Genomic DNA, 26,985 nt, shown 5'->3' with positions numbered 1-26,985 from the left:
GGTTTGGAGGCTTCTGCTGAAACTCGAGGGGGCAGGGGATGGGGGAGGGGGAGGAGGCTGCCAGAGGAGCCTCACAGGACGCTCACATTCTCCTCTAGTCCCTCCAGGGAGGGGGCTGATCAGACAGACCCCCTGGCCCCTCTCCAGGGCCTCTGATTCATCTCTGGGGTGAGGTCTGATCATTGGCATCCCTGATATTCCCGGCAGCGCTGAGGTCAAGGTCACACTTCAAGCCTAGTGCCTTAGCCCTAGCGCCCTGGTGGAGACGAGACAGTCCTGCCCACTGGACACCGCTCTGCCTGAAGGGACCGTGGTCAGAGCTCCCCATCGGGGTCACGGGCCACCGCAGACCCTCTGCTGAAGAGCTCACGGGACTCGAGCAGGAAACAGCCCAGTCCAGTGCAGACAGCCCTGAGGAAGGGGGGCCCGGTGGGCTAGGGAAGATTCCAGAGGAAGTGGCATTTCTCAAATGGCCACACTTGGGGCCACCTTCAGGGGGCAGGAAGGGAGCCCCAGAGAGCTGGATGGACGCCAGCAAACCCCCACCCAGCGCAAGAGTGAACCGGTGTCCCAGGGGCAGCAAGCACGCAGGGCAGGAGCTCAGGCTGGACAACAGGCCAGGGCACGACCTGAGGGCCAGAGTCGGGACACGACCCAGGGGGCAGGGGCAGCGGTGAGGGGTCAGATGTCTGGTCCTGGGCCCCCGGCAGCCACGACTTCCCAGACGGAGCAGCACTCGGAGGGCGGGGCCCAGGTCTGAGGCGGGGAGCGTTTGTCGGGTAGCAGCTCAGGCTGCTGTCCCAACAGTGCACAGTCTGGGGCTTAAAAGACAAACATTTCTTCTCACGGTTCTGGAAGCTGGAAGTCCTAAATCACGGCGTCAGTGGGTCCAGGACCTGGCAAGAGCCCTCTGCCCTCCTCAGGGCTGCAGCCACTCTTCACATGGGGTGGGGGCCGAGGGCTCCCTGGCGCCTCCTCTTTGTCGTGGCTGTTGTGGTTTAATCGCTTCAGTCGTGTCCGACTTTTTCTCGACTGTAGCCCACCTGTCCATGGGATTCTCCAGGCAAGAATACTGGAGTGGGTTGCCATTTCCTTCTCCAGGGGATCTTCCTGACCCAGGGATTGAACCCATGTCTCCTACATTGCAGGTGGGTTCTTTACCCACTGAACTAGAAGGACACTGAGCCCACCATGAGAGCCCCACCCGCACGACCCCATCTAATCCTGACCACCTCCCAAAGGACCACCTGCAAAGACCATCACACTGGGGTGTGGGGCTTCAACATAATGAATTTGTGGGGGACACAAACAGTCCATAGTAGTGGAGGGAAGCGGAATGCGACAGACATCAGAGCTGACATTTACTCAAATTTCCAAAAGGCTTTACATGGTGGGGGCAGGGGAACGGTACGATGTAAGAAAAACTGGGACAGCTTTGAGAAGTCCTATGTTGTCTTCCCTCTACTCTAGTAAACAGCAGGTCACCTCTAAATACAATTTTCTTTCAGAAGCAAGCTGGAAGGAAGTGCTATCGGTTAAAAATTAAACAACAAAATGAAACTCAGGCCATGTGAGTATCACATGTTTTTAGAAAGCAATCACTGACACATGTACACCCATGACTGATTCATGTCAATGTATGGCAAAAACCACTACAATACTGTAAAGTAATTAGCTTCCAATTAAAATAAATAAATAAATTATTTTTTTAAAGTAATCACTAAGTTACTGATTTTTCTCTTGATCCTGACAGGATCAAAAAACATTTGGTATCTATTCCCTAACGAGTCAAAATCCATCTGTGAATGGTTTCACAGTCCTTGCTCAGCGGTGGATGTCCGGCACTTCCGTTCGGCGCTGTGTTCTTCAGCACTTGCTTCTCCCTGGGACCCCTTGCTCAGCAAACATTTTTCAGTACACATGCAGGTCTTCTCATTGCCATGTTCCTGCTGATTTGGGAGGAAGTGGAAACACTGATGTCTTTTTTTTTTTTTTCAAATGGCATCCTATGCTTTTTTTACTTACTATTTACTTTTTATTCGGCTGCAACAGATCTTAGTTGTGGCACAGGGGATCTAGTTCCCTGGCGGTAGGGATCGAACACAGGCCAGAATCCAGGCCCCTTGCATTGGGAACACAGAGTCTTAGCCACTGGACCACCAGGGTAGTCCTTGATCCCTTGTTTCAGAGTAAGAATCGCTGAATGCTCTTCGATGTAGAGAACTTTTCTTTTTTAAAAATGGAAGTGTAGCTGATTTTCAATATCATGTTAGTTTCAGGTGCAAGGCAAAGTGATTCAGTATGTGGGTATTCTTTTTCATATTCTTTTCCCTTATGAGTTGTTACAAAATGTTGAGTAGAGTTCCCTGTGCTATACAGTAGGTCTCTGCTGGTTATCTATTTATATATCACGCAGAGGTGTATACGTGCTCAGTCATGTCCAACTTTGTGACCCCACAGACTGTAACCTGGCAGGCTCCTCTGTGCATGGGATTCTCCAGGCAAGAATACTGGAGTGGGTTGCCATTTCCTTCTTTATTGGTATTGGGGTGCTGCTGCTGCTGCTGCGTCGTTTCAGCCGTGTCTGACTCTTTGCGACCCCATAGACGGCAGCCCACCAGGCTCCCCTCCTGTCCCTGGGTTTCTCCAGGCAAGAACACTGGAGTGGGTTGCCATTTCCTTCTCCATTGGTATTGGGATACCGGGGTATAAAGGATGAACCAGGCCCTGCTCTCAGGGAGCTTATTCTGTGAGAATGTTCCAAGGGCATTAGCTGTTGTTCAAAGAACCAAACCAGGTTGGCAGGAGAGAGAGTGATTGCCTGAAAGCCACCCAGTCCATCTGCCTCAGGGCTTAACCCCACCCAAGACTGACCCTTCAATGACTGACCCTTCAATGCCACTCCCTTAGCATGGGCTGGACATCCTACAGAACCTCTGCACGCCAGCTTCAAGTTCCCATCTCTTGCTCCAAGACCCTTCAAGCATTCAGCACAGAGTCAAGACATTAAAACAAAACATACACATGCAAAAAAAAAAAAAAAAAAAAAAGCCTCTTCCAGTTTTCAAGCTCCACTTTATGACCTAAAAAGCAAAATCTTTCTGAAGCATAACAAGCTACTTCAGATGAAGAAAACAGCACACTCTAAAAGGCGAGGAATCCAGTGTATGTTCTCAGTCACGTGAGCACCAAATACCGAGAAACCATCCCGGGACGAGGAGGCCAGCCCAAACCAGCTGCTTCAAAGCGGCTGTTCTTTAACCAGAGGCTTAACACAATGACCCTAGAAACCGTCTGAGAGCTTGCGCCAGCTTTCCAAGGAGGGGTGTCAGAAGGGCCCTCCCGGCAGGATTCACAGCCTCAAAATCCCACTTGGAGAGACTGCCAAGTGTCAGCGGCTCGGTGGCCCTTTTAAAGAGCCATGCCTTCATGCCACTGAGAAAGAAAAAGGGACGAAGAGAAGCTAAAGATTCACTGAGCTTAAAAGTCGGGAATAAAGGGCACTTTCCCCCACAATAAATGAATGCACTTGCATTGGTTTTTTCGTGGCCAGCTGTCTTCTTGTTCACAGGAGGGCCACTTGGGCCCCTCTCCACCTGGAAGGCCAGGTGTCATTGCTTCTTTCTCCCCAGCTCACCTCTGAGGCAGCCACTCTGCTCTGGGGCCCCAGCCGGACGGCCCTTTCTCAACTTGTCCTCCTCATCCTTGACCCAATGTCTCATTTGGGTGTGAAGAAATCTGGGCCTTTTTTTTTTTTTTCTCCTGTGTGTTTCATTTACAATGATTTTTCCAAGCAGTGTGAATGTTCACCATATGCTGGCTGCATGGAAGAATATTCTGGCTCCCCTAAATGCTGAGTCATGCTGAGTCACTCACCCGGAGAAATCCGGAAAGAGGGCAACCAAAACAGCTGAGGCAGCCTCGGCCAGGCCTCCCTGGAGGGACGGGGAGGGGACGGCAGAGCTGGACGAATCAGGCCAAGGTTCCACAAGGGGCCAAAGCAGCATGGCTCTCACCAAATAGTAAAGTCCTGTTAATACTGAATTTCTAGAACTTTGCCTACAGAAGAGCATAGCTGAGATGAAGCCAGAGCAATGAGCAGGACTAAAGACATATGTAGACAGAAACAGTGTTAGATAAAAATAAAAAATAAAAAACAGAATTTTATCACCAGCAAAAGATAAGGATTGCTTACATTGTTGTTGTTTTTTTTTTGTAATTTGTCCTGTCCAATATTGTATGAGGCTTCCCTGGTGGCTCAGATAGTAAAGAATCTGCCTGCAATACAGGAGACCCAGATTCGATCCCTGGGTTGGGAAGATCCCATGGAGAAGGGAACGGCAATGCACTCCAATATTCCTGTCTGGGAAATCCCATGGACAGAGCCTGGTGGGCTACAGTCCATGGGGCCACAAAGAGTCAAACACAACTGAGTGACTAAGCACTGTGACATTGTGTGACTACTGTATGGCATACATTCAAAAGTCAATAAACGAATTGACTTTAATTATGAGTAGCTGTGTATTTAAATGGAAATGGGTAAGTTTGAGTGGTTATTACCTATAGTTCCTTCAACGTCCCCAAGTCGGAACCTTCATGGGATAACAAAACGGCCGCTTCTAGTCACTTTTTGGCCGTAAGAATCGCCTGGAAGATCTTATCTAAAATGCAGGTTCTGTGATCATCTTTCTACCTCTGCTAAGAAGCTGGGGATCCCAGGAGTGTTCCCTAAAACATGATCCCAGGATTGCCCAGGAATCTTGTGAAAAAGTGTAAAGTACTCTCAGCCCTAATCTCCCTACCCTCAGGTTAGGTAGAGGCAGGGTGGGGGCGGATCTACAAATCCATAGATTCCAGACGCTTCCAAATCATTCCAGTTGGCTTTTCTCCGGCTCTGCTTTCAAGAACAAAACAGCCAAGTCCCACCAGTGCCTAAATGACCCTCAATTCCTGAGCAAACGTGGAAACGTGGCCTACGAGTTTTGTTACCCTCTCCCACTCGAGAATAACTTTCCTCACTATCTTCCCCATACTTGACTGAAAAATGCACAGAAAGTGTATCTATCATCCCGGGCTTTACTCCCTAACCCTGACACTCAGTGGCTCTGTGACCTTAAACTTGTTACTTAGCCTCTCTGAGTCTCAGCTTCTGACTCACACTAAAGCAGAGCCCCTAAATCTGTAGCTGTTTCTGTTGGGTTGTTGTTGGGATCAGGTACAGGCTAACGAGTGCCCAGCCCTCTCCTCCTTTACTGTACTCAAGTTCCAGCAATGTGACTGGGGAGACTGCTTTCTTCCAGGCTCTGCTCAAACGTCACCTCCTCCATACAGCCTACCAGGACCACCCTATTTGAAATGGCCACTTTTGTGCCTTGTTACTGGCACTGCATATTCCCATCCCTGCTTTCTTGCCAGTCTTCATCACCTTCTAATAACCTCTGTGATTTTCTCAACAATTTTGTTTATCTCTCCCCAATAGGATGTAACATCCTGGTGGTCAGGATGGTTATCAATTTTGTTCACTGATGATACTCAAGTTCTTGGAAAAGTGCCTGATACATAGTAGGTGTTCAGTAAATACTGGATGGATCTATGGTATAGATGGGTGGGTGGATGGGTGAATAGATGGACAGGTGGGTGAGTGGATGAATGAGTGAATGGGTGAGTGGGTGAGTGAGTGGATGGATGGGTGGATGGGTGGGTGAGTGGATGGCTGGGTGAATGGGTGAGTAGATGGGTGGGTGGATGGATGGGTGGGTGGGTGGATGGATGGATGGGTGAATGAGTGGGTGGATGGATGAATGAATGAGTGGGTGGATGGATGGGTGGGGGGGTGGGTGGATGGGTGAATGGGTGGGTCAGTGGGAGGGAACCTGTCTTTGAGCCCTATTTTACTATACCATAACTCACAGTGGCTGCATATCTGAGCTTGGAAGACCTGTCTTCTTTTCCAGCTAAGGTAAGATCTGATTACTCACAAGCTGGTGACTTCCCTCTTTAAGACCATATTGGTTGTTTTACTACCGACATTTTTGCCAGATCTGTTTGCATGCTCATTAACGCATATAAACGCTAATAAAAAGAAGCTATGAAAACAACTTCCTACATGTTTCCTCTTCCAGGCATAATCACGTGCACACACAGCACGCCACGTGGGCGATGGAATAACCCTTTCACCGGGCTTCCAGATGACAGCCCCTTCCCGGGAAGACAGCAAATTCCAGATTTTTACCTCTGGGAACCCCAATCCATTCTGAGAAGGGTCCTCAAGTGAGACAAGGACATCAAAGCCCCCTCCCTGTGACACGGCAGCTGGTCACCTCCATTCCCACCCCAGGGCAGCCTGGGAACTCAGTCACATCTTTTAAGTAAGTGTTTGAGAATGATGGGGATATTCCTCTTCATTTGGTCATTTCCTCTTCATCTGCTCACAAATAAACACTCAGGAGAGCTGTTGACCACACTGGCAGCTGGTTTCCAGATGCCCTCCTTGTCCCGTGCAGCTCCTGTCCCATCCCTCAGGCTTTGCTACCGACCCCCTCACCCACAGAAATGGCTCTGCACTGGGCCCCTCCAGTGTCCCCACAGCACCAGAAGAACCGCCCAAGGTCATTAGATCCTGGCCAACAGGATCTAAATGAGCTTTCTTTTCTTCCCGATCAGAAGTCTGGGCTACCTTTCCCAGCCTCCCTGCAGTCAGGTGGGGCGAAGAGACAGCGGTTCTCAGCCAGGGTGACTTTGCTCCGCGCCCCCCAGGAGACATCTAGCAATGTCTGGAGACATCTTTGGTTGTCACCATTGACAGAGAGAGGGATTTCTATGAGGAGCTAGTGGGAGGTGATGCTGGAGAAGACTCTTCAGAGTCCCTTGGACCACAAGGAAATCCAACCAGTCCATCCTAAAGGAAATCAACCGTGAATATTCACTGGAAGGACTGAAGCTGAAACTGAAACTCCAATACTTTGGCCACCTGATGCAAAGAGCCAATTCATTGGAAAAGACCATGATGCTGGGGAAGACTGAAGATAAAAGGAGTAGTGGCCGGTTAACCATGAGATAGTTAGATAGCAACATGGACTCAGTGGACAGGAGTTTGAGCAAACTCTGGGAGGTGGTGAAGGACAGGGAAGCCTGGTGGGCTACAGTCCACGGGGTCACAAAGAGTTGAATACAACTGAGCAACTGAACAACAGCTACTAGTGGGGAAAGGCCAGGGCACATCCTGTTCAGGACAGCCCCCCACAACTTAGAGCCATCAGCCCAAGTGTCAGCAGTGCTGACACTGAAAGATCGCAGTCCAAGCCCAGGGGATAAGTTCAGTGTTCTGAGCCAAATCCAGGCCTGATCCATAAATCCAGCCAAGTGCTTCCCCACGGGGCTCTCCAAGTTCTCCCTGCTTCTGGCTCTGTGCAGATGAGCTCAGACGCCTTGGAAGTGCAGGGTGAGTAAGGCTGAGCCACTGAATCAAGCAGAGACCAAGTGCCTGAAAGATGCCTCCCCATCCTGGCACCCACTGTAGACTTGGAGCGAGAAACACCCTGAGCTGTGCGTGAGCTGGGCCTGGATCAGCAGACATGACCTGGGGGGGTTGCTGGAGTCTCGACTCCTATCTCACGTGGGAGACAGGCCTCAGGGGTATTACCCTGGAAATCAATTTGTAACGGAAACAACCAGCCGGCCTGTGCAGAGAGGCGGGAGGGGCCCGTGGACCTGTCCATCTTTGAAGTTGCAGCTTTTTAAATAAACCCTCTGAAGTTCACTTCTGGCCATTCTGGTCCCCAAGGACTCCAAATTAGAACTCTTTTACTCTGAATCCTGCAAGTTTACTGAAAGACATCTTCTCTCTCAGTTATTTTAACTAGTCAGAGCTTAGTAAACGTAAGTGCCAGTTTCTATTTCTTTATGGATGTCTTAGTTCTTTCATAAGGAGCACTTGCTGCTGTGAGTCATATTTACCGAGAAGGCTTAGACTAGACTTACCAGGTAAAGTACAGGGACTCACTCACACTTAAAAAAAAGTATTCACTGTGCACCTGAAATGTGGGGTGCATTTTGTCCGCCAGCCATGTTTACCGAGCATTTACATTCTTCCAGGTGTTGTGTGTGACGCGCACTGAAACTCCAATACTTTGGCCACCTGATGCAAAGAGCCAGTTCATTGGAAAAGACCCTGATGCTGGGGAAGACTGAAGGTAAAAGGAGGAGCGGGTGGCAGAGGATGTTCAAAATGCCATCCAGAGCGAGGTGCTGTTACCATCCGGATTCTCAGTCAGAAGGGCCTGCGCGCCTCCCACATCACATACCACGGGCGGCAGTGCTGGGGGCTCCCCATGGGGAGGCTACCTTGAGGACCACCTGCACTCAGGGATGCTCCAGTCTCAGCATCACATCTTCTAGCCCCACCTACTGTGCATGGGCTTTTGTTCCTACCGGCAACCATTAGCTCACTGGGACCCTAAGACATGGTGAGGATGGTTAGGAATATTTTATTTCAAAATGTTATGTTTCAAATGCTTGTAAAATATCCATTGTCAGTGTTTCTTTCTTTTTTTTTTTTAAGCAAGCATTTCTCGCGATGATAGTTAAATGGATTGAATACACTTTGGAAAGTCTTATTAAGTAACTTAGGGCAGAGAGGAGACTCTGACATCAGGACAGACCCAGATTCTGGCTCCCGCCTGCTGGCTGCATCGACAGGACGGGTGACAGGGCGGTTTCCTGCCAGATGAGATGGAGAGTGAGCTGGTCCCACCCGAAGGATCTTATAGGGTTTATGGAGATCAGGCCAAGATCTCTGGGAAAGCAGGGCTCAGGGCTTCCGGGCAGGACTTCACGAACTGTAGCCCTCTCCTGACTCCACTCTTAGGACCAAAATGACCACCCTGAGATGGCATCACAGGAAGACAGATGGCAGCATTCTGGCAGCTGCCAACAGCCACTGTCAGAGGGCTCCAGCCTCTTTCTTGGTACTCAACCTTAGAGTCCTCATGCCAACAGGGTCTTTCAGGGGGAAAACAGTATCCCCAGGGGTACCTGGAAGTCAAATCAGTGAGACAATGGGATGAAGAACCTGGGCCCAACTAGGAAGCCCGATGGCTCCACACTCAAATCCATGACATGTAAAGAAAAACACCAAAATCACCTTAAGATCTTGATGCTGAGAAGTGATGAGATGTTCCTATGATACAGTTTCTAGAATGTCTGGGGGCCCCAGATGCTCTTACTCCCATGCCAAAAAGGCTGGGGTGGTGGGGCGGTCCATGGATGGTCACCTTCCTCTCCTGCCCAGCTTTTCCGTCCTCTCCAGGGCCCTGGAGTCAGTCAGGCCATTTATCCTACTTGGTTTGGGTTCAAAAAATACAGTGATCCATTATGGTGATAAACTCAATACATCAGGGGAAAGTTATCAGGGATTCTGACTGGTTAAAAATGGACCCACACTATGTGTGTGCACCCTCAGCCGTGTCCAACCCCATGGACTGTAGTCCGCCAGGCTCCTCTGTCCGTGGGATTTCCCAGGCAAGAGTACTGGAGTGGGTTGCCATTTCCTCCTCCAGGGTTTTTCCCAACACAGATATCGAACTCATGTCTGCTGCAGCTCTTGTATTGGGAAGTGGATTCTTTACCACTGAGCCACCGGGGAAGCCAGACTCACACTATACATGAATACATGCTCCACGATGTCAAATAAAACATCAGACAGTTTTAAAAAGTAAGGTGTTTTTGTTAAACGTGGAGATACACTTATTTTGTGTATTGTAAATCATTTGTTATAAAAATTCCAGGGGGGAAAAGCCGAAATAAGTTATCAATGATTACAGCTACAAGGCATATGTAAGATTATACTTAGAAACCCTGATTCACCACTAACCCCCGTCCTTGACGGTAACCTGGAGAATCACACAGGACCACACCCACTGCATTCTCCTGGGTGTACAGGGCCTCCCCAGGTCCAGTCTGGGAAGGATGACACCCACATTGAACTCTTGGAAGCATAGTTCATTAAGGGGCATCCTTGGAGAGTAGTGACCTCAAAAGCTATCAGTGAAAGACAAGCTAAATAAATTTCAGGGACCACTGCAAAGTCAAAGTGCAGCCCACCCACCTCATTCAAGCAGCAGAAAAAAAGAATTCTTCTTTTCTTCTACATCTCTCTCTCCTTGTCATCAAGGTTCATTTGTGATTTAATGGCATTCTCTTGGTCACAAGGATACTTACGCAAATAAAGACACAGGTGCCCAGGGCCCTGGTATTCAACTCAGCATGTGGGCCACACTCACCCACTCTGATCTTTCCTGCCCCCAGTCCTAGGTTCCCGCAGATAGGGGAGCAGTGGTGGATCAGCAAGAGGCAGGGAACAAGTGGCGAGAACCCAGGGAGGTAGGAAGATGGGACCCCCATTCGGTCCAGGCACCAACCCCCAGTACAAACTCCATTTTCCCATCAGATATCCCTCAGAAAACACAACTGAAAGAATTGTTAAGACTCTCGAGATAACACCTGCAGAGCATTAACCCCCAGGCATGGGGCCCCTCTGAGCTAGGTGCCCAGCAGACATGCAACTGGGGCTGGATCTGCCAGGGAGAAATGATAGAGCCGGAGAGCCAGCAGCTTTAGCAACATGAGCAGGCCCCTGCCAAGGGAGGGGAACGATCCCTCCAGCTTGTCCAGCTAGCCGGGACCCAGACAGTGCTAGTGGAACGAATCAGACTCCACTGAAAAGAATTCTAAGCAATTCTTCCAGCCAAGGGCGAGGACAGTACTCATTCAGACTGGAGACTCGACAACCATCAGACGTAAGGATGCCTCTACACACCTGCTGTCAGGGCCCGGTTGGGCTTGATGAAAACAACAGTTAAGTCATATTTTTAATTTTTTTAAAATCCAGGACTTGATGAAATAATGTACCTGGGAAAGCACTTGCAAGCCCAAGCAATAAAGAAATGTGAATAGTTTTCTTCAAATAGAGACCACTGCTTCATGTTCTTTATTTCATTAAATGATAAACATTTGGTACTTCTATTCCAGGCAAGATGGAGTAGATGTACTTCTCATTCCTCCTGCCAAGGAGAGCTAAGAACCCTGGAGGTCAGCGAGAAAACAGACATGGGAGACTCTGAGAGGCGAAGACAAGTGCACTAGCTGCTGACTCTGGGGGCTGAGGAAGGACATGGTGATGTTTTCCCTGGGTTTTCTTTGTGCTTCTTATATCTTGGATCAGGGGCTGGGGAAGTAGGTACCCAGAAGCATCAGTGGACACTGAAAAGAAAAAGAAAAGCCTACACTCTCAAGCAGCAGATCAGGAACGAGGCAGCCTGGTAACACAGCAAACTTCCAGACAATAATTATGTGACTCTAAAGAAGCACCACAGATAGAGCGGAGGCACCAACTGTACCCCCATCACAAAGGCCAAGTGGAGAGCCTGTATCTCAGCCTCGCTCCACGACAGGGTGGTGATACAGATGGTGGGGTGGGGAGTAGCGGTGTTCCTCGGCAAGAAGCCCCCTCAAGAGTGTCAACAGAGATCACATGGGAGCCTGGACTCACCCCCACCCAGCAGTAACCAGGCCCTGCTCCCCTCCCCACAGGCTGGTCTCAGCAGGAGTTGGGTGGGGAGCTGGAGCATTCACACCCTTCCGGAACCAAGAGGTCTTCACCCTCCTCCATGAAGGATGAAGCCGAGGCCCATCTCCCCCCACCCCTACCCCTCGCCTCCAGCCAGGGTGGTGGCGGCAAAGACTTGCTCTCACAGAAGATGGAAATAAGATCCAGAGTTTCATAACACCCAAAAAGTCCAAACAAGTTTCAAACAAACATCACTCTTCTTTCTAAGAAACAGGAAAAGCTCAACTGAATGGGAAAAGAATACAGTTGCCAACACTGAGTTGACATGATGTTGGAATTAACTATTAAGGGTTTTATAGCAGCCGCAAAAAAAAAAAAAAAAAGAAATGTCTTTCAAGGAGGAATTCTGAATACTCTCCAAACAATGGAAAAAAACAGAAAATCTCAGTAAAGAAATAAAAGATATAGACAAGAACCAAATGGAAAATTTCAAAATGAAAAGTACAATAGCCAAAGCAAAACACTCACTGCTGCTGCTGCTGCTAAGTCGCTTCATTCATGTCCGACTCTGTCCACACACACACAAAAGGACAGCCTCACAAACCTGTGGGACTATAAGAAAAGACCTAACATTCTTGTCATCAGAGCCCCAGAAGGAGAGGAGAAGGAGGGAGGGGCTGACAAAGTATGTTAAGAAATAATGGCTGAAAAACTTTCTAATTTGGCAAAAGACTTAAACCTACAGAGTCAAAAAGCTGAGACACCTTCAAAATGGAAAAACAAAGAAATCCTTGCCAAGATACATCATGGACACGTTTCTAAAAACTGAAGATACAAAGAACAGGGAGAAAAAGCATCTTATTTACAAAGGAAAAAACAATTTGAGAAACATCAGATTTCTCATCAGAAACCATAGAGGCTAAAGTGGCATAGCATGCCAAATGTGGGAAGAATTCTAGCCCGGAAGTCTGCTACTGCTGCTAAGTCGTTTCAGTCGTGTCCGACTCCATGCAACCCCATAGACGGCAGCCCACCAGGCTCCCCGTCCCTGGGACTCTCCAGGCAAAAACACTGGAGTGGGTTAGCCCAGAAGTCTAGATCCAGCAAAACATCTATCAGGAATCAAGAGGATAACAAGACCTTCTCAGACGCAGGAAAATTGAGAGAGCTTGTCACCGGCAGACCTACCCTTAAAAAATGTCTAAAGGATGCCCTTGAATAAGAAAGGAAATAATAAAAGAAAGCAAACTGGAGGGACTTCCTTGATGGTCCAGTGGCTAAGACTCCATGATCCCAACAGAGGAGTTTGATCCCTGGTCAGGAGATTAGATCCCACGTGCCACGACTAAGACCTGGTGTAGCCAAATAAATGAATATTTTAAAAAGGACATCTTTGGTGGTCCAGTGGTTGGGAATCCACCTGCCAACGTGGGGGGCACAGGTTTGATCCCTTGTCCAGGAAGATTCCACACGCCTCGGAGCAGCTGAGCCCACCTGCAGCAACTACTGAAGCACATGCCCCTGAAGCCCATGCTCTGCCCCAGGAAAAGCCACTGCAGTGAGAAGCCCGTGCACCGCAACTGGAGAGCAGCCCCACTCGCAGCTGCTAAAGAAAGTCCACGTGCCGCAACGAAGACCCAGCACAGCCAACGAATAAATTAAAAAAAAAAAAAACTTTTTAAAATTTCCTTCTAAAAAAAAGACTACTGGAACATCAGGAAGAACAAACAAGGGAGAAAGTAAAGATGGGGCAAATGCAACATACCCCTTGTCTTCCTTTCCTTCAGCTTTCCAAAAACAAATATGCACAGGTCCTCAAGAGGCAAACCGCGCCTGCCGCAGGACTGATTTCACAGATTACCTGTCATTCCGTCAGTGTGGAACCCGCAGCACCTGCATCCATGTCTCCTCAGCGTTTCCTTGGCTGCTCACCAAATCCAGTTAAGCAGAATTTCTAGAGATGTGGGCCCCAGGACTCTGTCTGTAAAGGTTACCTGCACTAAGAAGTGAAGTCCTCAGACCTGAGTTGAACTTCTGTCAGTAGAGAGGCTCAGTCCCTCTATGTTAATACCTGAGGAAGGGGAAAGCAAAGTGTTTTATGAATTCCCTGCAGGACTGGAACAAATTTCAAGGGTAAAGAAGTAATTGACATCCCACCTGGGGTCAAGGTCACACACCTCTGGATCATCACAGGTACTGTTCTAGGGAGTGTGGGCTCACACAGGCGTATGTCACTCTTCTATGCCTCAGCTTCTTTTGTAAAATGGAGGCAGCATCTGCCCCTCCTAACTCTTGGGGGCAAAATGAAGAGCAAAACAGGCAAGCTGTCATGAGCTTGTAAATGATTGTTCTTACCCAGTGTGAACAATTAACCTCCCTTTAGAGAGGGCCATCACTAGAAAACAAGCTCATGGTTACCAGGGGATAAGGGGGTTAGGGGGATAAAACTGAGAGATTGGGACTGACAGATACACACTACTATATATATATACTAGATAACTAATAATAATAATAATAATAATAATAAAAACCTACTGTAGGAGAAGGAAATGGCAACCCACTCCAGTATTCTTGCCTGGAGAATCCCCATGGACAGAGAAGCCTGGTGGGCTATAATTCATGGGGTCGCAAAAAACATACAGGACTAAGTGACTAACACACGCACACATACGCACACACACATACATTACAGAAGAAAATGAAAATAAAGACTTAAAAAAAAAAAAGAAACCTACTGTAGAGCACAGGGAACTCTACTCAATACTGGGTAATGGCCTATATGGAAAAGAATCTTAAAAAAAGAGTGGATACATACATATGTGTAACTGATTCACTTTGCTATACACTAGAAACTCACACAGCATTGTAAATCAGTTGTGTGCGTATGTGTGTGCCGGAGCTCAGTTGCTAAATGGTGTCTGACTCTTGCAACCTCATGGACTGTAGCCCACCAGGCTCCTCTGTCCATGGGACTCTCCAGGCAAGAAAACTGGAGGGGGTTGCCATATCCTTCACCAGATCTTGTCCCTCAGCTATCTAACCAGGTCTCCTGCCTGCCTCTCCTGCACTGGCAGGCAGATTCTATACCACTGAGCCACTTGGGAAGCCCCATAAATCAACTGTACTCCAATAAAAATTTTTAAATAAAGAAGGTCATCACGGTTCCCTTTTTGCTTTGAAATGTAATGTATCTGTGCTCTTCGCAAAGACTCCCAGAAAGGCAGAAATGGTTAAGATGAAATGGACCACTTAATTCAACCGGCAGAGTCTGGTTGATGGGCAGCGTTGGCATCGAAACAGATGAGGGTCCTGACATCAGCAGCGCTGGGAAGACAGCGTGATCACCACCAGGCTGAGGGTGGGTGCCCACGACTGCTCCTCCCGGGGCGCCCCCACAGGTCCCCAGCACTCACCTCCCTGAAAATGCAGCCCTAGATCCTGTCACCTCCTCTGGACAGGGACAGCAGTGACATGTGACAGGGGTCAGAGGGCTTGCAGAACCCTCGGGCTATTTCCAGTTGAGAGAAGGTATACTGTAAATTGTCCTTTTTAGGGAAGAGGGATGGTAGAACCTGGGAGCAAAAGCCCCAAGGACTTGGGGGTGGGGGACATAGAAGGCTGTCAAAGTTATTTTAAAATAAAGCATCTCCACCAGCCGACTAGAGCGGCCAGCGCTCAGTTACCCGCACTGGCGCCTCCTGGGTACCTCCCCGGGTCGAGAAAAGGCAGGGGCCAGAGCGCCGTGGGCGCAGGACGCGTGTCCGCCGAGTGCGCCCCGGGCCGGCCGGAGCCCCTGACCTGTTGGCGGGACAGGGCGGCAGGGCGCGGCGGGGTGGCCATCCGGGCCGGGCGCGCACGTGGTGCGGGGCAGGCGGGTTCCTCCCCTCTGAAGTCATGGACTTGGCTCACAGTACCGTGGCCAGCGCGCCAATGTGGCTTCGGCCAAAAAGGCGGAAAAAAAAAGCGCACAATGTGTTTCTTGTTAAGAGACTCGCAAGCAGGGCCTCGGGTTTTGCTTTGGGGGCAGTATTATAATATTAAGATGCAGCCTGATTCCGGACAAGCCCGCCCTTGTCGCTGGCTGGAAAGGGTTACCGCGGTTTCCCACGGACGCCGGCGGGTAGCCCGGCGGCCGGGGCGCTGCGTGCCGCGAGGGGTGGCCCACGGTGGGCGGCGGCCCGGGGTCCGAGCGGTGACCCGGGCTCCCCGCGGGGGCCGGACCCCCGCGACGCGCGCTTCACGGCGGCGCAGACTCGGCGACGCCAGTCCCGCGCCCGCCAGCTCGCGGGCGGTCCGGGATTGTTTTCCAAGCCCTTATCTCTCGCTTAAGTTAATTTTCTTTTTTAATTTGGTGACCGGAACAAAAGTCACAGGAAAATCCTTTGTGAAAGCCAAACGCGGCCACAAATCTGGGCACTTCACAGTGTTTGTAACTAAATATTTGCCGTGCTGGTAGTTAAATCGGCTCCTCCGCCAAACTTTCCAAACTTTGCTTTCTTTGAACGGGGCTGAAAGGTGATCTCCCTACAAGGAGATCAGACGGTTGAAAGCAATTGGATTTAGCACGCCGTTTTCCTGGTGCTCTTGAGATCTCTGGGCAAACAGGACCGCGCGCGAATCCTAGAAGGAATTAGGGCCGGGGTGGGGGCAGCGCGGGGGAGGGATGCCCGCTAAGCCACGGTAGTAGCTGAAGCGCTTTGTTAATGCAATTTATTAGCTGTGCGCGACGAGAAGAGGTTAGGCAGGTCTTCAAAACTTCCAAAAGGGAGAAAAATAAACATCCCCTGGTTTGCTTTTTGTGGTTTGGTTCATTTTCTTCCCCTCTCGTTGCCCCTCATCTAAGGCTGTTTTAAACCCAAATTCGGTTATCTGGTTTCAGTGAGCGTTCCCTCTTGCCAAGGTATTAAATAAACAAGCAAAGCAAAAACTTGAATCCTTATGTAACCCAGATGCTGTTTCCTCGAAAACCACAACAAACTCTGCTAAACCAGATAACCGGCTCGGGAACAGTCGTGTGTCCTCACCCCACCCCCACCCCCAGGGTCCGCCGAGGACAGTCGTGTTCAGGACCTCCTCTCCAGGGCAGACGATAAATAATTGCTGCGAACACTCTAAGCCGCGGATGCGCACCCCGAGGGATCCGGATACCATAAACTGTCCGGGAATGTTGGCATCTGGTTCTTAAAATGGAACTTTCCCTAGAGATAAAGCCAGGACCGAGGCGGCGTCTGCGTCCTCGGGCCCACTTGGATGTTTTCTGGCCTCTTGATGTTCGCAGCTGAAAGCGCAGCTCTGGAAACAGGCGACGTCTGCCCGGCTTTGTAGTGGTAATGAGGACGCAGACGCGGGTCGCCCGCGCGCAGAGGCTGGGAGCCTCGGGAACCGGCTGCCCATCCTCCAGCCTCAGGGGGGGCGAGGGGAGGGAGCTGTCCTGGGAGGAAAAAAAAAAAAATCTGAATTTTTATTTATTTATTTTTTTTTAGGGCAACCTCCCAAGGTTCCGAGGATGGGCAGTATGTGGGGGCGGGAGGGAGCCCTTCAAAGGTATTTTGGGAGAGTCCAGCTCCTCCTCGTGAGGATCCCAAGGAATAAATCACTTTTGCCCTTCACTGAGAGTCACTTTCTCCCCATCAGCCCTCCCCTCGCGCCGGCCCCACCCTGAGCGCCTCGGTTGCAAAACAAATAAAGCAAAACCTTTTGCTTTGGCAACCTCTAAGCCACATGACGCCTCCTCTGCACAAGGAAGATTTCTTTCTTCTCCCTCTCCTGGCTTTTTGTGTGTGTATGTTTTCTTCTCTCCCAACCAGCCCCCCTTTTCTTTTCTTCTCGGTCCTCCTTCCTTGCCCCAAATCGCTGGAAACTTAAGACGCGCGGCGGCTGCAGGTGCGCGCGGGCCGGGCGGCGGGGCCGGGGCGCGCCGGGGCCGGCCGGGCCTCGCAGGCATTGATCAGCTGGGCGCGCGCGCTGAGTGACGGCGCGGTTGCCATGGCAGCCGCCTGAGCGGCGCCGCGAGGACAAGGCGGCCGGGCGGCGTGAATGGGCGGCGTCACGCGCCTGGCGCCAGAGAGTCTGCTCCCGGGCTCCGGCCCCGGCCCCGCCGCGGCCCGGCCCGCGCGCCGCCGCCGCCGCCGCCGCGCATTCATCACCTGTCAGGGCTCGCTCGGGGGGTCACGGGCGGGATGGACGCAGCTGGGAGAACAAAACCGGGGGGAAAAGAGGCGAGCGCTCCCCAGCGCGCCAGATGTGCCGGGAGGACCTTGAGACACCCCCTCCTCCGCAACCCCCCCTGCCTTCCCGCAGGCTCCTCCCGCCCCCAGTTGCATCACGCGGGGCGGGGGGTGGGGGTAGGAATTGCAAAGGCCGTCCGGCCAGCCTGGCGCGCCCGGCCCGGAGCTGCTTCTCATTACGGCGAGGGGCCAGTCGCGCTGGGAGCCTGCGGCCGGGCCGGGGTGGAGACCGAGGGAGTGAAGCCCTGGAACCAGGTTAGGCGACCTTCCTGGGCCGGCGTGTGACTTTAAGTGGGGGGGGTGGGGGCATGCATCTCCACCCCACCCCCCCCACCGGAAACCATTCACACCTTCCCACCACCCACGGATCTAGCAGAACCAGGGCCCATCTGCAGCTTTAGAGGCCTCAAATTCAAGCCCACGGAGACACCAATGGACAGATTTTTTTTTTTTTGGTAACCCACCTCACCGTTTTCCCGATGAAAACATAATTTTAAAGGTAATGGCGAATTGGGCTTGCTGAGACAGAACGTACTAGGAACTCGGGCCTTTAAAAAAAAAAAATCATGAACTTAGCCTCATAGTCCCCTTAAGTTGATCTTTAAATGAATGTAGAACTGGTTGGCCTGCCAGTCGAATCGAATTCCACTCATCCAGGCTGACTGGACTCTGACATGGCCGATAGAGGAAGAAACACCAGAAAATTTTCACCATATTTAGCAGTTTTACTGCATCAGGGTACACACATGAGCCTGGGAGAAGGCAGTGCCTTAATCAACTTTGCGAGTGTGCAAAGTAATCCCGCACAAGGCTCATTAGGAAGCAGCCCGGAGCCCGGCTAGAGGGATAATGAGGCTGGCACGGATGTTAACATACGGTGTCCTTGGAAAAAGCTAGGAATGCGTCAGTATCTCAGAGCTGCAATGTCCAAGAATCACAAGTAATAATTTGAGAATCCCAAAGATGTTTGTTTACATTGGCTATTATTGTAAAATAGTCAAAGTATAACATCATGAACCAAAATAGTGTCAAAACAAAATCTGTTCTACTGTGGCACGTATGTGACAGAAACACATGCACACAAAGAACATCAAAAGGTTCGAACTGTGGGGACTCAGGATGAAGTCATTTCCAGACTTAATATTGGAGGAGAGGTGGGGACTCCACTGCTGTGCGCAAAGAAGTCGCAGGCAGCATTCGCTGGGCAGGCCCTGAGCAGATTTCTCTGCTGGTCAGGAAACCATCACCTCTATCCTCCCACCTGAGGTGGCTGGATTTTCGGAAGGTGATATCCACCCTAGCGCCACCAACTTTTCCTCCCTCGAGAGCAGCTGTGGTGCAGGCACATGGCTGTAGTTGGTGTCCAGGACCAGACCGGCTGGTCCACCAGCTGAGGAATTAATCATTAACTGAAGCAAAATATACTGTTTCCCCATTATTAGGCTTTACTTTTCCTCCAGTTCTGCCCTCCTTTTCCTTCTTAAAGGCCGAGGAGATGCAGATTGAGATAAACAAGACACTTAAAAATAGAATGCTTTTTCAGACTTTCTAGTTTATTGTATTCTAGAAAAATGATTTTTAAAACACACAACTAATTTACTGTAGTCTTCCGTTAAGTTAGAATTATGTGTGAATTCACTGAAAAGGATTTGAATAAAGAACTGCAAACTGTAGTTCTTAAAAGATTTCTAGAAAGAAAAATTTTTTACAAGTTGAGGGCGGGTGACACAACCTGAAGCTGCCTCCAGTACCGGTGCTAAGAAGATTCCCAACCTGGTACCTGATAGATTTTTTAAAAAAACAGCGTGAAGATATTGACCGTGGCTAGGGCCACCTACCTGTACAAAACTTTAAAAATACAGCAGGCGCTGAAATGTGACACCAGAAATCATGCTATGTGCATAGCTAGTCACCTTGCTTTGCCACCGACACTGCAGAGCGGACCAGCAGCCTCTCAAGGGTAGTGTATGTAAATACAGCTTCAATATGCAAATACTCCTAATGATTTCCGATTAATACCTTTATTATAATAGCCCTTCCCAGTGTTAGAGAAGGAACCCAGGAAGGGTCCCGCGCGTCTCGAGCTCCTTAGCGATCAGCACGGTTAATCCAGTAAGTACTCACTTCACAGAGTTTACTATACTGCCTTCTGCGTTGCTCCGGGTTGCACGATCCCACACTTAAACCTGTCGTTGAAATGCGCGCGCGTGGGTGTTTTGGGGTTTGTTTTTATAAAGCTTTTCCTGATCTTAAGAGGCTGATCTCAATCTACAAACATCAGTTGTCGATGGCAAAGTTATTTGCGTTTTCCCTTTTTTCGGAAATGCTTTCCATAACGTCTTGATGACTTTCCGGGAGGAGCGGGGAACCGTGGTGGTTTTCCCCCTCTGCCGTGCAGACTCCGCGGGGGTGCTGTGATCTTAGTGATGCTGAAAGCTTGGAGGTGTAGCAGCCTCCGTCGGGGGGCACCTTTAGGGGGAGGGTCCCGCCTCGTGATCGGGATTGGAATTGGGGTGCACACTTACGGTCCCGGGGTTCCCCCCCCCGCCACCGTGTCCGCGCCCCGCTGCTCCCGTCTCTCGGCCCTCCCCCGGCCCCTGCCCACCCCCAGGTCCCCCTGGGCCCGGCGCTCACTGTACTCTATTTACCACCTCAGCTGGGCTGGCGCCCGTTCCGCCCACCCCCACGGCGATTGGCTGCGAACGCGGAAGGACGGAGCTCTCCCCTCGCGCCCGCACCTGCCAATGGGCGCGCCCGCCCGGCCTGATGGACGCGCCGCCTTCCACCAATGGGGTCGCGGGGAAGCCGGGTCGTGTGGCCCCGGCGAGCGCGTATAAAAGCCGCCGGGCCGGGCTCCCCGCTTCATTCTGAGCCGAGTGCGGTGCCGAGCGCAGCTAGCTTCGCAGGAGGCAGCGACGGCGGCAGCGGCGGCCTGAGCTTCGGGGCAGCCCGCTTCCCTCCTCCCAATAGCTTCGCTTCCCTTCCCCGCGGTCAGCATGAAAGCCTTCAGTCCAGTGAGGTCCGTTAGGAAAAACAGCCTTTCGGACCACGGCCTGGGCATCTCCCGGAGCAAAACCCCGGTGGACGACCCGATGAGCCTTCTGTACAACATGAACGACTGCTACTCCAAGCTCAAGGAGCTGGTGCCCAGCATCCCGCAGAACAAGAAGGTGAGCAAGATGGAAATCCTGCAGCACGTCATCGACTACATCTTGGACTTGCAGATCGCGCTGGACTCGCACCCCGCCATCGTTAGCCTGCACCACCAGCGACCCGGACAGAGCCAGGCGTCCAGGACGCCGCTCACCACCCTCAACACCGACATCAGCATCCTGTCCTTGCAGGTAAGACCCGCTCCCCCCAGCGATGCTCGGGTAGAGCCGTTGTCAGGCGGCGGGCCCTAGTCGCTGACTTACAGATGGGCTAATAACTTTATCACTGTCCCTGTTACAGTCATTAAAAAAAAAAAAAATCTGCTGTGGAAGGAGTCGTGTGCGTGAAATTGTTAAGTTATGACATGTTAATGCCTCTGAGTCTGAATTCATCATAAACGTGGGTTATTGGAACTTGCTTTTCAAAATTAAACTATTTTTTTTTAAAGGTTCTTTCTCCTTAAGGTTGTCTAACGTCTTGTGCCTCCCCCCCCCCTTTCTCTCGCAGGCTTCTGAATTCCCTTCTGAATTAATGTCAAATGACAGCAAAGCGCTCTGTGGCTGAATAAATGGTGAGTGTCTGCTTGTGTCCCCCGTTGGTGAACTGGCGCTTGGAGTGTGTGTGTGCGCGCGTGGGTACTTGCGTATCTGTAAAATTTGGGGGTTTGGTAAATGAATGTGTACTTCGTTGTGTTGCACGTAGTACATTGTTTACGCGTACTAGACATGAAGAGCCATCTAGCTCCTGTTACTCAAAATCCCAGAACGTTTTCTTTAAAAAAAAAAAAAAAAGAAAGAAAGAAAAAGAAAAAATCAATGCCTGTAACTTACTCCCAAGGTGGTGAAGGAGAATACCTACTGGCTTCTCCTGAGCCTGTAACATGCCCCGGCTGTTTTCTGCTATTGCTCTGGTACTATGAGGTACTAACCTCCATATAATTAATCTTATCACCACAAATTCCATAGGGATCCTCCTTCCCCAAAACTCCAGCCCCCTGGGATCGGCTAGCTGAGCATTGCTACCCTGTGTCTCAGACCCTATGATGTGGGATTCCGACTTCCCTATCTGTTAACTAAAGGGCTGTTTTCAATCAAATAATTGTTACAAGAAGCAGACTGGCGCCTGTGAGCACTGCCGTTGGAGATCCAAATAGGAGATTGCGTTGGGAAGTTTTCCCCTGAGCCTTTGCTATTTTAATGTTTAATTTGCGCTGTCCAGGCCGAGTGTGTGCGCTGCATCTGGACGCCAGGGTTTGCCCAATGTTTGAGTGTTTGGTTAAATGTTCAAACTGCGGCTTCCTCCTGGCGCCAGTCTGCCTGTCTCTGCCCTTAGGTTAAAACCTCCTAAACAGTCCTTTCTCTCCCGATCTCTTGCAGGTGTTCATGACTTTTTTTTTCCTTTTGCACAACAACAACAACAAATCCACAGGCTCTTTTAAGGCGCTGAACTTATTTTTCAACCATTTCACAAGGAGGACAACAAGTCAAATGGACCTTTAAAAAAAAATGGAAGGAAAACTTAAGAATGATCAACTTCCCCAGGGTGTTTTCTGACCTGGACTGTGATATTAGTTATTTATGAAAAAGACTTTTAAATGCCCTTTCTGCAGTTGGAAGGTTTTCTTTATATACTATTCCCACCATGGGGAGCGAAAACGTTAAAATCACAAGGAATTGCCCAATTAAGCAGACTTTGCCTTTTTTCAAAGGTGGAGCGTGAATACCAGAAGGATCAGTATTCAGTTACTTAAATGAAGTCTTTTGGTCAGAAATTACCTTTTTGACACAAGCCTACTGAATGCTGTGTATATATTTATATATAAATATATATATATATTGAGTGAAACCTTGTGAACTCTTTAATTAGAGTTTTCTTGTATAGTGGCAGAAATGTACATTTCTGCATACAAAGTGTAATGATGTACTTATTCATGCTAAACTTTTTATAAAAGTTTAGTTGTAAACTTAACCCTTTTATACAAAATAAATCAAGTGTGTTTATTGAATGGTGATTGCCTGCTTTATTTCAGAGGACCAGTGCTTTGATTTTTATTATGCTATGTTATAACTGAACCCAAATAAATACAAGTTCAAATTTATGTAGACTGTATAAGATTATAATAAAACACGTCTGAAGTCAATGCCTGAATTCTGAATGATTTTTAAGATTCTGTCTCTATCTCGCCATTTTATTTAATCCCTCCTCCTTCATCGCTTCTACCACCCCTAAGTCTTGGAATCTGCAGTGCGGAGAAGGCTCTTATCAGATAGATGTGTGGTCAGGGCTAGCACTCTGGGGTAAAGGGCTGCTGCTGGTTTTTAGGGAAGCTGACCGTCCTGGGGAGTCTGTAAACTCAGAAGTTTCTTTTAGTCTGTCAAGGAAAAAGTACTTCTGTGCCTTGGGGTGGGGTTTCCAACCCAAGAGTTACTGTGGTGGGGACTCCTAGCACTTTAGATGTGGAATCTGGAGGATGACCTGTCTGAGTGGATAAGACACTTCTGCAGCAAATGAAACTGCTATTAATCAGGAAAGAAAAGAATCCACAGAATTTCTGAACCTGATTTTAAGATTTAGAGGTGGGGCAAAAAGAAAAAAAAAACAACCCTCCATGCTACTGGTTGCTCCTAAGGCCCCTTTGCCCTGGGGATGAAGCTGTAACATGGCCGCGAGCTCCCTCCTGCACCTGTAGCTCACCCAGCCTGGGGAGGAGGCTTGGGCCCTGCCCGGGCTCCGAGACAGGTTTCTGTTTAAATCTTTAAATCGCCCTTCACCCTTGGCTGCGCCTGGACTGCGCAGCGAAGGAGAGAGAGGGAACCACAGTGAAGGATCCGAGTGCTGTGTCCACCGCATCCCTCACGTGGCAACGCTGGGACCTGGCTTTAAAATGCAGAGCTAGTGTAGGTACGTGTTTACGATTCATCTGTATCCCCGTATATTGATACTACCTTCTCACGTTGGAAGACACTTTCGCTGGGTCGTGTGGCTTGAGGGTGGGGGTAGGATGCTAGGAAGGCCGGTCCGGGGTGCACGGGACCTGGAGAAGCAGCGAGGAGGACGGGCCGGTGAGGATGGGGCGTGGGGTGGGGGGGTCTCACCTGGGGCCACCGTCTCAGGCCTAGCCGAGCAGGTGTAAGGGTGGCGCCGGCGAGTCCGCCCCGGGCGGCTGCGGCGTTTCCGGGCCCGACGCGGAATCCTTCGTGGCCCGAGCGCGGGGCGGGGGCGGGGGCACCGGCGGTCCCAGCCTCGCCGGGCTCCTGCACCCTTCCAGGGCGGGGGTGGGGCCCGTGCAGCCGGCCGGGCCAGCTCTGCGCATCACCCGCGCGATGCGCATCGTCCCCGCCCCCGGAACGCATCTTCGCCCGCAGGTGGGCCGGTCCTTGGATCCAGGGGCCGTCGCTGTTGTCGTGGATCATCATACCCCCGGGGAGGCAGGCTCCGGCGGCGGCCCCCCTGCGGAGCCGGTTATTCCGACCGTGGCCGCCCTTCAGGACTGGCCCCGGCCGTCGGTCCACCGGTCCTCCGCCCCTCCAGCGCCCGGCACGACCGGCCACTCCGCGTGGGGCTGCACCCGGGAGCGGTGAGGGCGGGAAGCGCCAGGCCAGGTCGCTGCCCACCCGCGTCCTTTCCCTCCGGGTGGCGGGGGGCGCAGACCCCAGGCTCGGTGCCCCGCCCGCAGTCGGCTCGGACCGAGACGGTGTCTGACCCGGACGGAGGGGACCTCGCGCGAGGGCTCCCTGGCCTTGCGAGGGAAGCGTGGGGCGATCCCGGCCTGCACCGTCGCTGGGAGCCGCGGGCAGTTCGCGCCTTTCGATCGACGACCTAAGGGAGCAGCCGCGTCCGGGAAACGGGAGCCCTTCCGAGGGGACTTGGGGCGTCGGAGCCCAGTGGCTCTTTCCGGGTCTGTCCGGTGGAGGCCGGGCGCCACCTGCTGGCCGCCTCGAGGAGGGTCGTTCGCGGGCGGGGGGCTTTGAGGCTTAGAAGTGAAATTGGCATCAGGGAGATGCAGCCTTTTGAAAATGAAGGATGGTGTCCTGCAAGCTTACTTCTCTAGCACATGTACAGTGGTTTCCACATGCGACTCATTTCATCTTTACTACTTCATAACTTGGATAAGATCCCTTTTGCAAACTAGTATCTACCACCAACTTGACACCAGGTGGGGTCCTGGATTTTTTTTAAAAAGTATCAGATGTGATCCTTGGCCTCAAATAGATGATAAGGGGATTGTGGAGAAAAATGAATTGTGAAGTCCAACGAAAACCTGAACGTTCTCCCTTCTCTTACCTTAAGCTTCTGTTTAACTGAATGTTATTTATTTATTTTTCTGAATTATTTAAGCACTTTAGCCAGAATCTTCAATGCTGTGTTAAAGGAATAGGGGTGAGTGAGAGTGGGTATTTTTATCCTATCCTGGCCCTTGGAGCACAGGTCACCCTCCATCCCTTATGGATGACCTGACTCTAGGATTTTGTTGTAATATATAGTCTTTATCATTCTAGGAAGAACCCTTCCATTGTTAGGGATTTCTTGAGAATTTTAAATCATAATTTGGGGGGTGAATTTGGTAAGATACTTTTACCATATTTATTGAAATTATTTCTCTAGTATATGATACCGATTTTTCTGATGTGAACTACTCTTTCATTTCTGCAATTAATCCTACCTGATGGCAAAACCAATACAATATTGTAAAGTAAAATAAATAAATTTTTAGAAACTGAGATTAAAAAAAATCCTACCTGAACACAACGTATTGTTACTTTTTATAGATACTGTTGCGTTCTGTCAGCCAATATTTTGCTTGGAATTTTTGAGAATGAAATAGAGCTGTGGTATCTTGTGCAGACCTTATCTAATTTTGGAATCAAGGTCCCACTAACCTCAAACAATAAATGTCAGTTTACATTTACTCTTAGTCCTCAGAGTCATGGATAATCTTCTGAGGTGGGCAGACATAAATCTTCTATCCTGTGGAAATTAGGTTCAGAGATGTGACTTGAGAGAGGAAAGATGCACAGCTGTTCGTGGACAGAGCAACTAGGCCCAGTGTTCTACTGGAATGGAGAAGAGGCTTCTGAATTGAAAAGGAAATAGCATTCTTGTCCATAAAAAGCTGTACTGTGGAGCTTTTCTCAAAAAAAAAAAATTTCAATGTTAATTATTTATGGGGCTCGCTCTCCACAGTGTGGGCACGTGGCTCCAGGACCATTCAGAGAGTCAGTAGCCTGACTTGCCACCCACCCTCCCTTTCTGTGCTGGTGGGAAGGTGCCTCCAGGCTCCGAGTGTCCTTGTTCTGGTTGATGACGCTGCAAAGACTTTGGATGTCTTTCTGGTTCATCATAAAGATCATCTGAGACAGGGGCTGTGAGATGGGTTGAGAAGCTCAGCGCAGGTACTGTGTTCAGTGCCAACCACGGACACAGGCACTCTGAGTGGCACCAGCCTGAGGTCACAAGAATGCCAGGGAACGCTGCAGAGGACACGTGCAGACAGCTCCAGCAGAGTAGAGGGAGGAGGGGAGTGCCCACCACTGTGGCTGTCCTGGCTGGGGGCTCCTGGCTCGGCAACCTAAGGGCACTGGCCTGACGGGATGGGGATCAAGGTTTGGAAAGCATGTGGAAGCAGGACGTTACAGCTGTGACCACCACACAGAACCCTTGAAGGCCCCCTCAGCTGAAGTATAGACTTAAAAAAATACATTACTCACTAGATCCTAAGAAAGTCTGTCAGCCTGAGTTCAGTCTGGGAAAGAAATAGCTCCCTTGAAAATTCATATTGGTAGATCTGCCCTCAGGTTCAAATATATACTACCCAGTTAGTTTCAGAAATTCTAATGCCAGTGTGTGTGTGCTCAGACACTCAGTCGTATCTTACTCTTGGCAACCCCGTGGACTGTAGCCCTCCAGCCTCCTCTGTCCATGGGATTCTCCAGGTAAGACTACTGGAGCGAGTTGCCCGCCTCCAGGGGATCTTCACGACCCAGGGATCAAACCTGTGTCTCTTGCACCTCCTGTGTCGGCAGGCAGTTTCTTTACCAC

The 26,985-nt window shown here is 50.3% G+C and overlaps 1 protein-coding gene and 1 long non-coding RNA gene across 3 annotated transcripts; one reads left to right on the top strand and one right to left on the bottom strand.

Moving 5' to 3' along the window:
- Window positions 1-1,348: 1,348 nt before the first annotated feature.
- LOC120851899 lies at window positions 1,349-17,472 on the bottom strand. Of its 2 annotated transcripts, none has more exons than XR_005718434.1 (3): window positions 17,261-17,472; window positions 13,561-13,637; window positions 1,349-1,949 (listed from the first exon to the last, which is right to left on the bottom strand). It is a non-coding gene; the product is annotated as an uncharacterized LOC120851899 (long non-coding RNA). The 2 variants fall into 2 exon arrangements; XR_005718435.1 differs by lacking the exon at window positions 17,261-17,472 and adding an exon at window positions 14,980-15,255.
- Window positions 17,473-18,114: 642 nt separating this feature from the next.
- ID2 (inhibitor of DNA binding 2) lies at window positions 18,115-23,086 on the top strand. Its single transcript, XM_040224981.1, has 3 exons — window positions 18,115-21,137; window positions 21,454-21,517; window positions 22,323-23,086. The coding sequence occupies exons 1-2, from the start codon at window positions 20,790-20,792 to the stop codon at window positions 21,508-21,510; spliced, it is 405 nt and encodes a 134-aa protein (XP_040080915.1). The 5' UTR covers window positions 18,115-20,789; the 3' UTR covers window positions 21,511-21,517; window positions 22,323-23,086.
- The last annotated feature ends 3,899 nt before the right edge of the window (window positions 23,087-26,985 follow it).

The sequence above is a fragment of the Oryx dammah genome, unplaced genomic scaffold, assembly GCF_014754425.2.
Source record: "Oryx dammah isolate SB20612 unplaced genomic scaffold, SCBI_Odam_1.1 HiC_scaffold_25, whole genome shotgun sequence".
Classification (NCBI taxonomy): domain Eukaryota; kingdom Metazoa; phylum Chordata; class Mammalia; order Artiodactyla; family Bovidae; genus Oryx; species Oryx dammah.
This window is presented reverse-complemented; position numbering and strand designations above follow the sequence as displayed.

Excerpts from the sequence above, each read along its gene's own strand:
- ID2 (XM_040224981.1), top strand. The coding sequence starts at position 20,790 with ATGAAAGCCTTCAGTCCAGTGAGGTCCGTTAGGAAAAACAGCCTTTCG. Across the intron at positions 21,138-21,453 it reads TCAGCATCCTGTCCTTGCAG|GCTTCTGAATTCCCTTCTGA; the intron begins GTAAGACCCGCT and ends TTTCTCTCGCAG.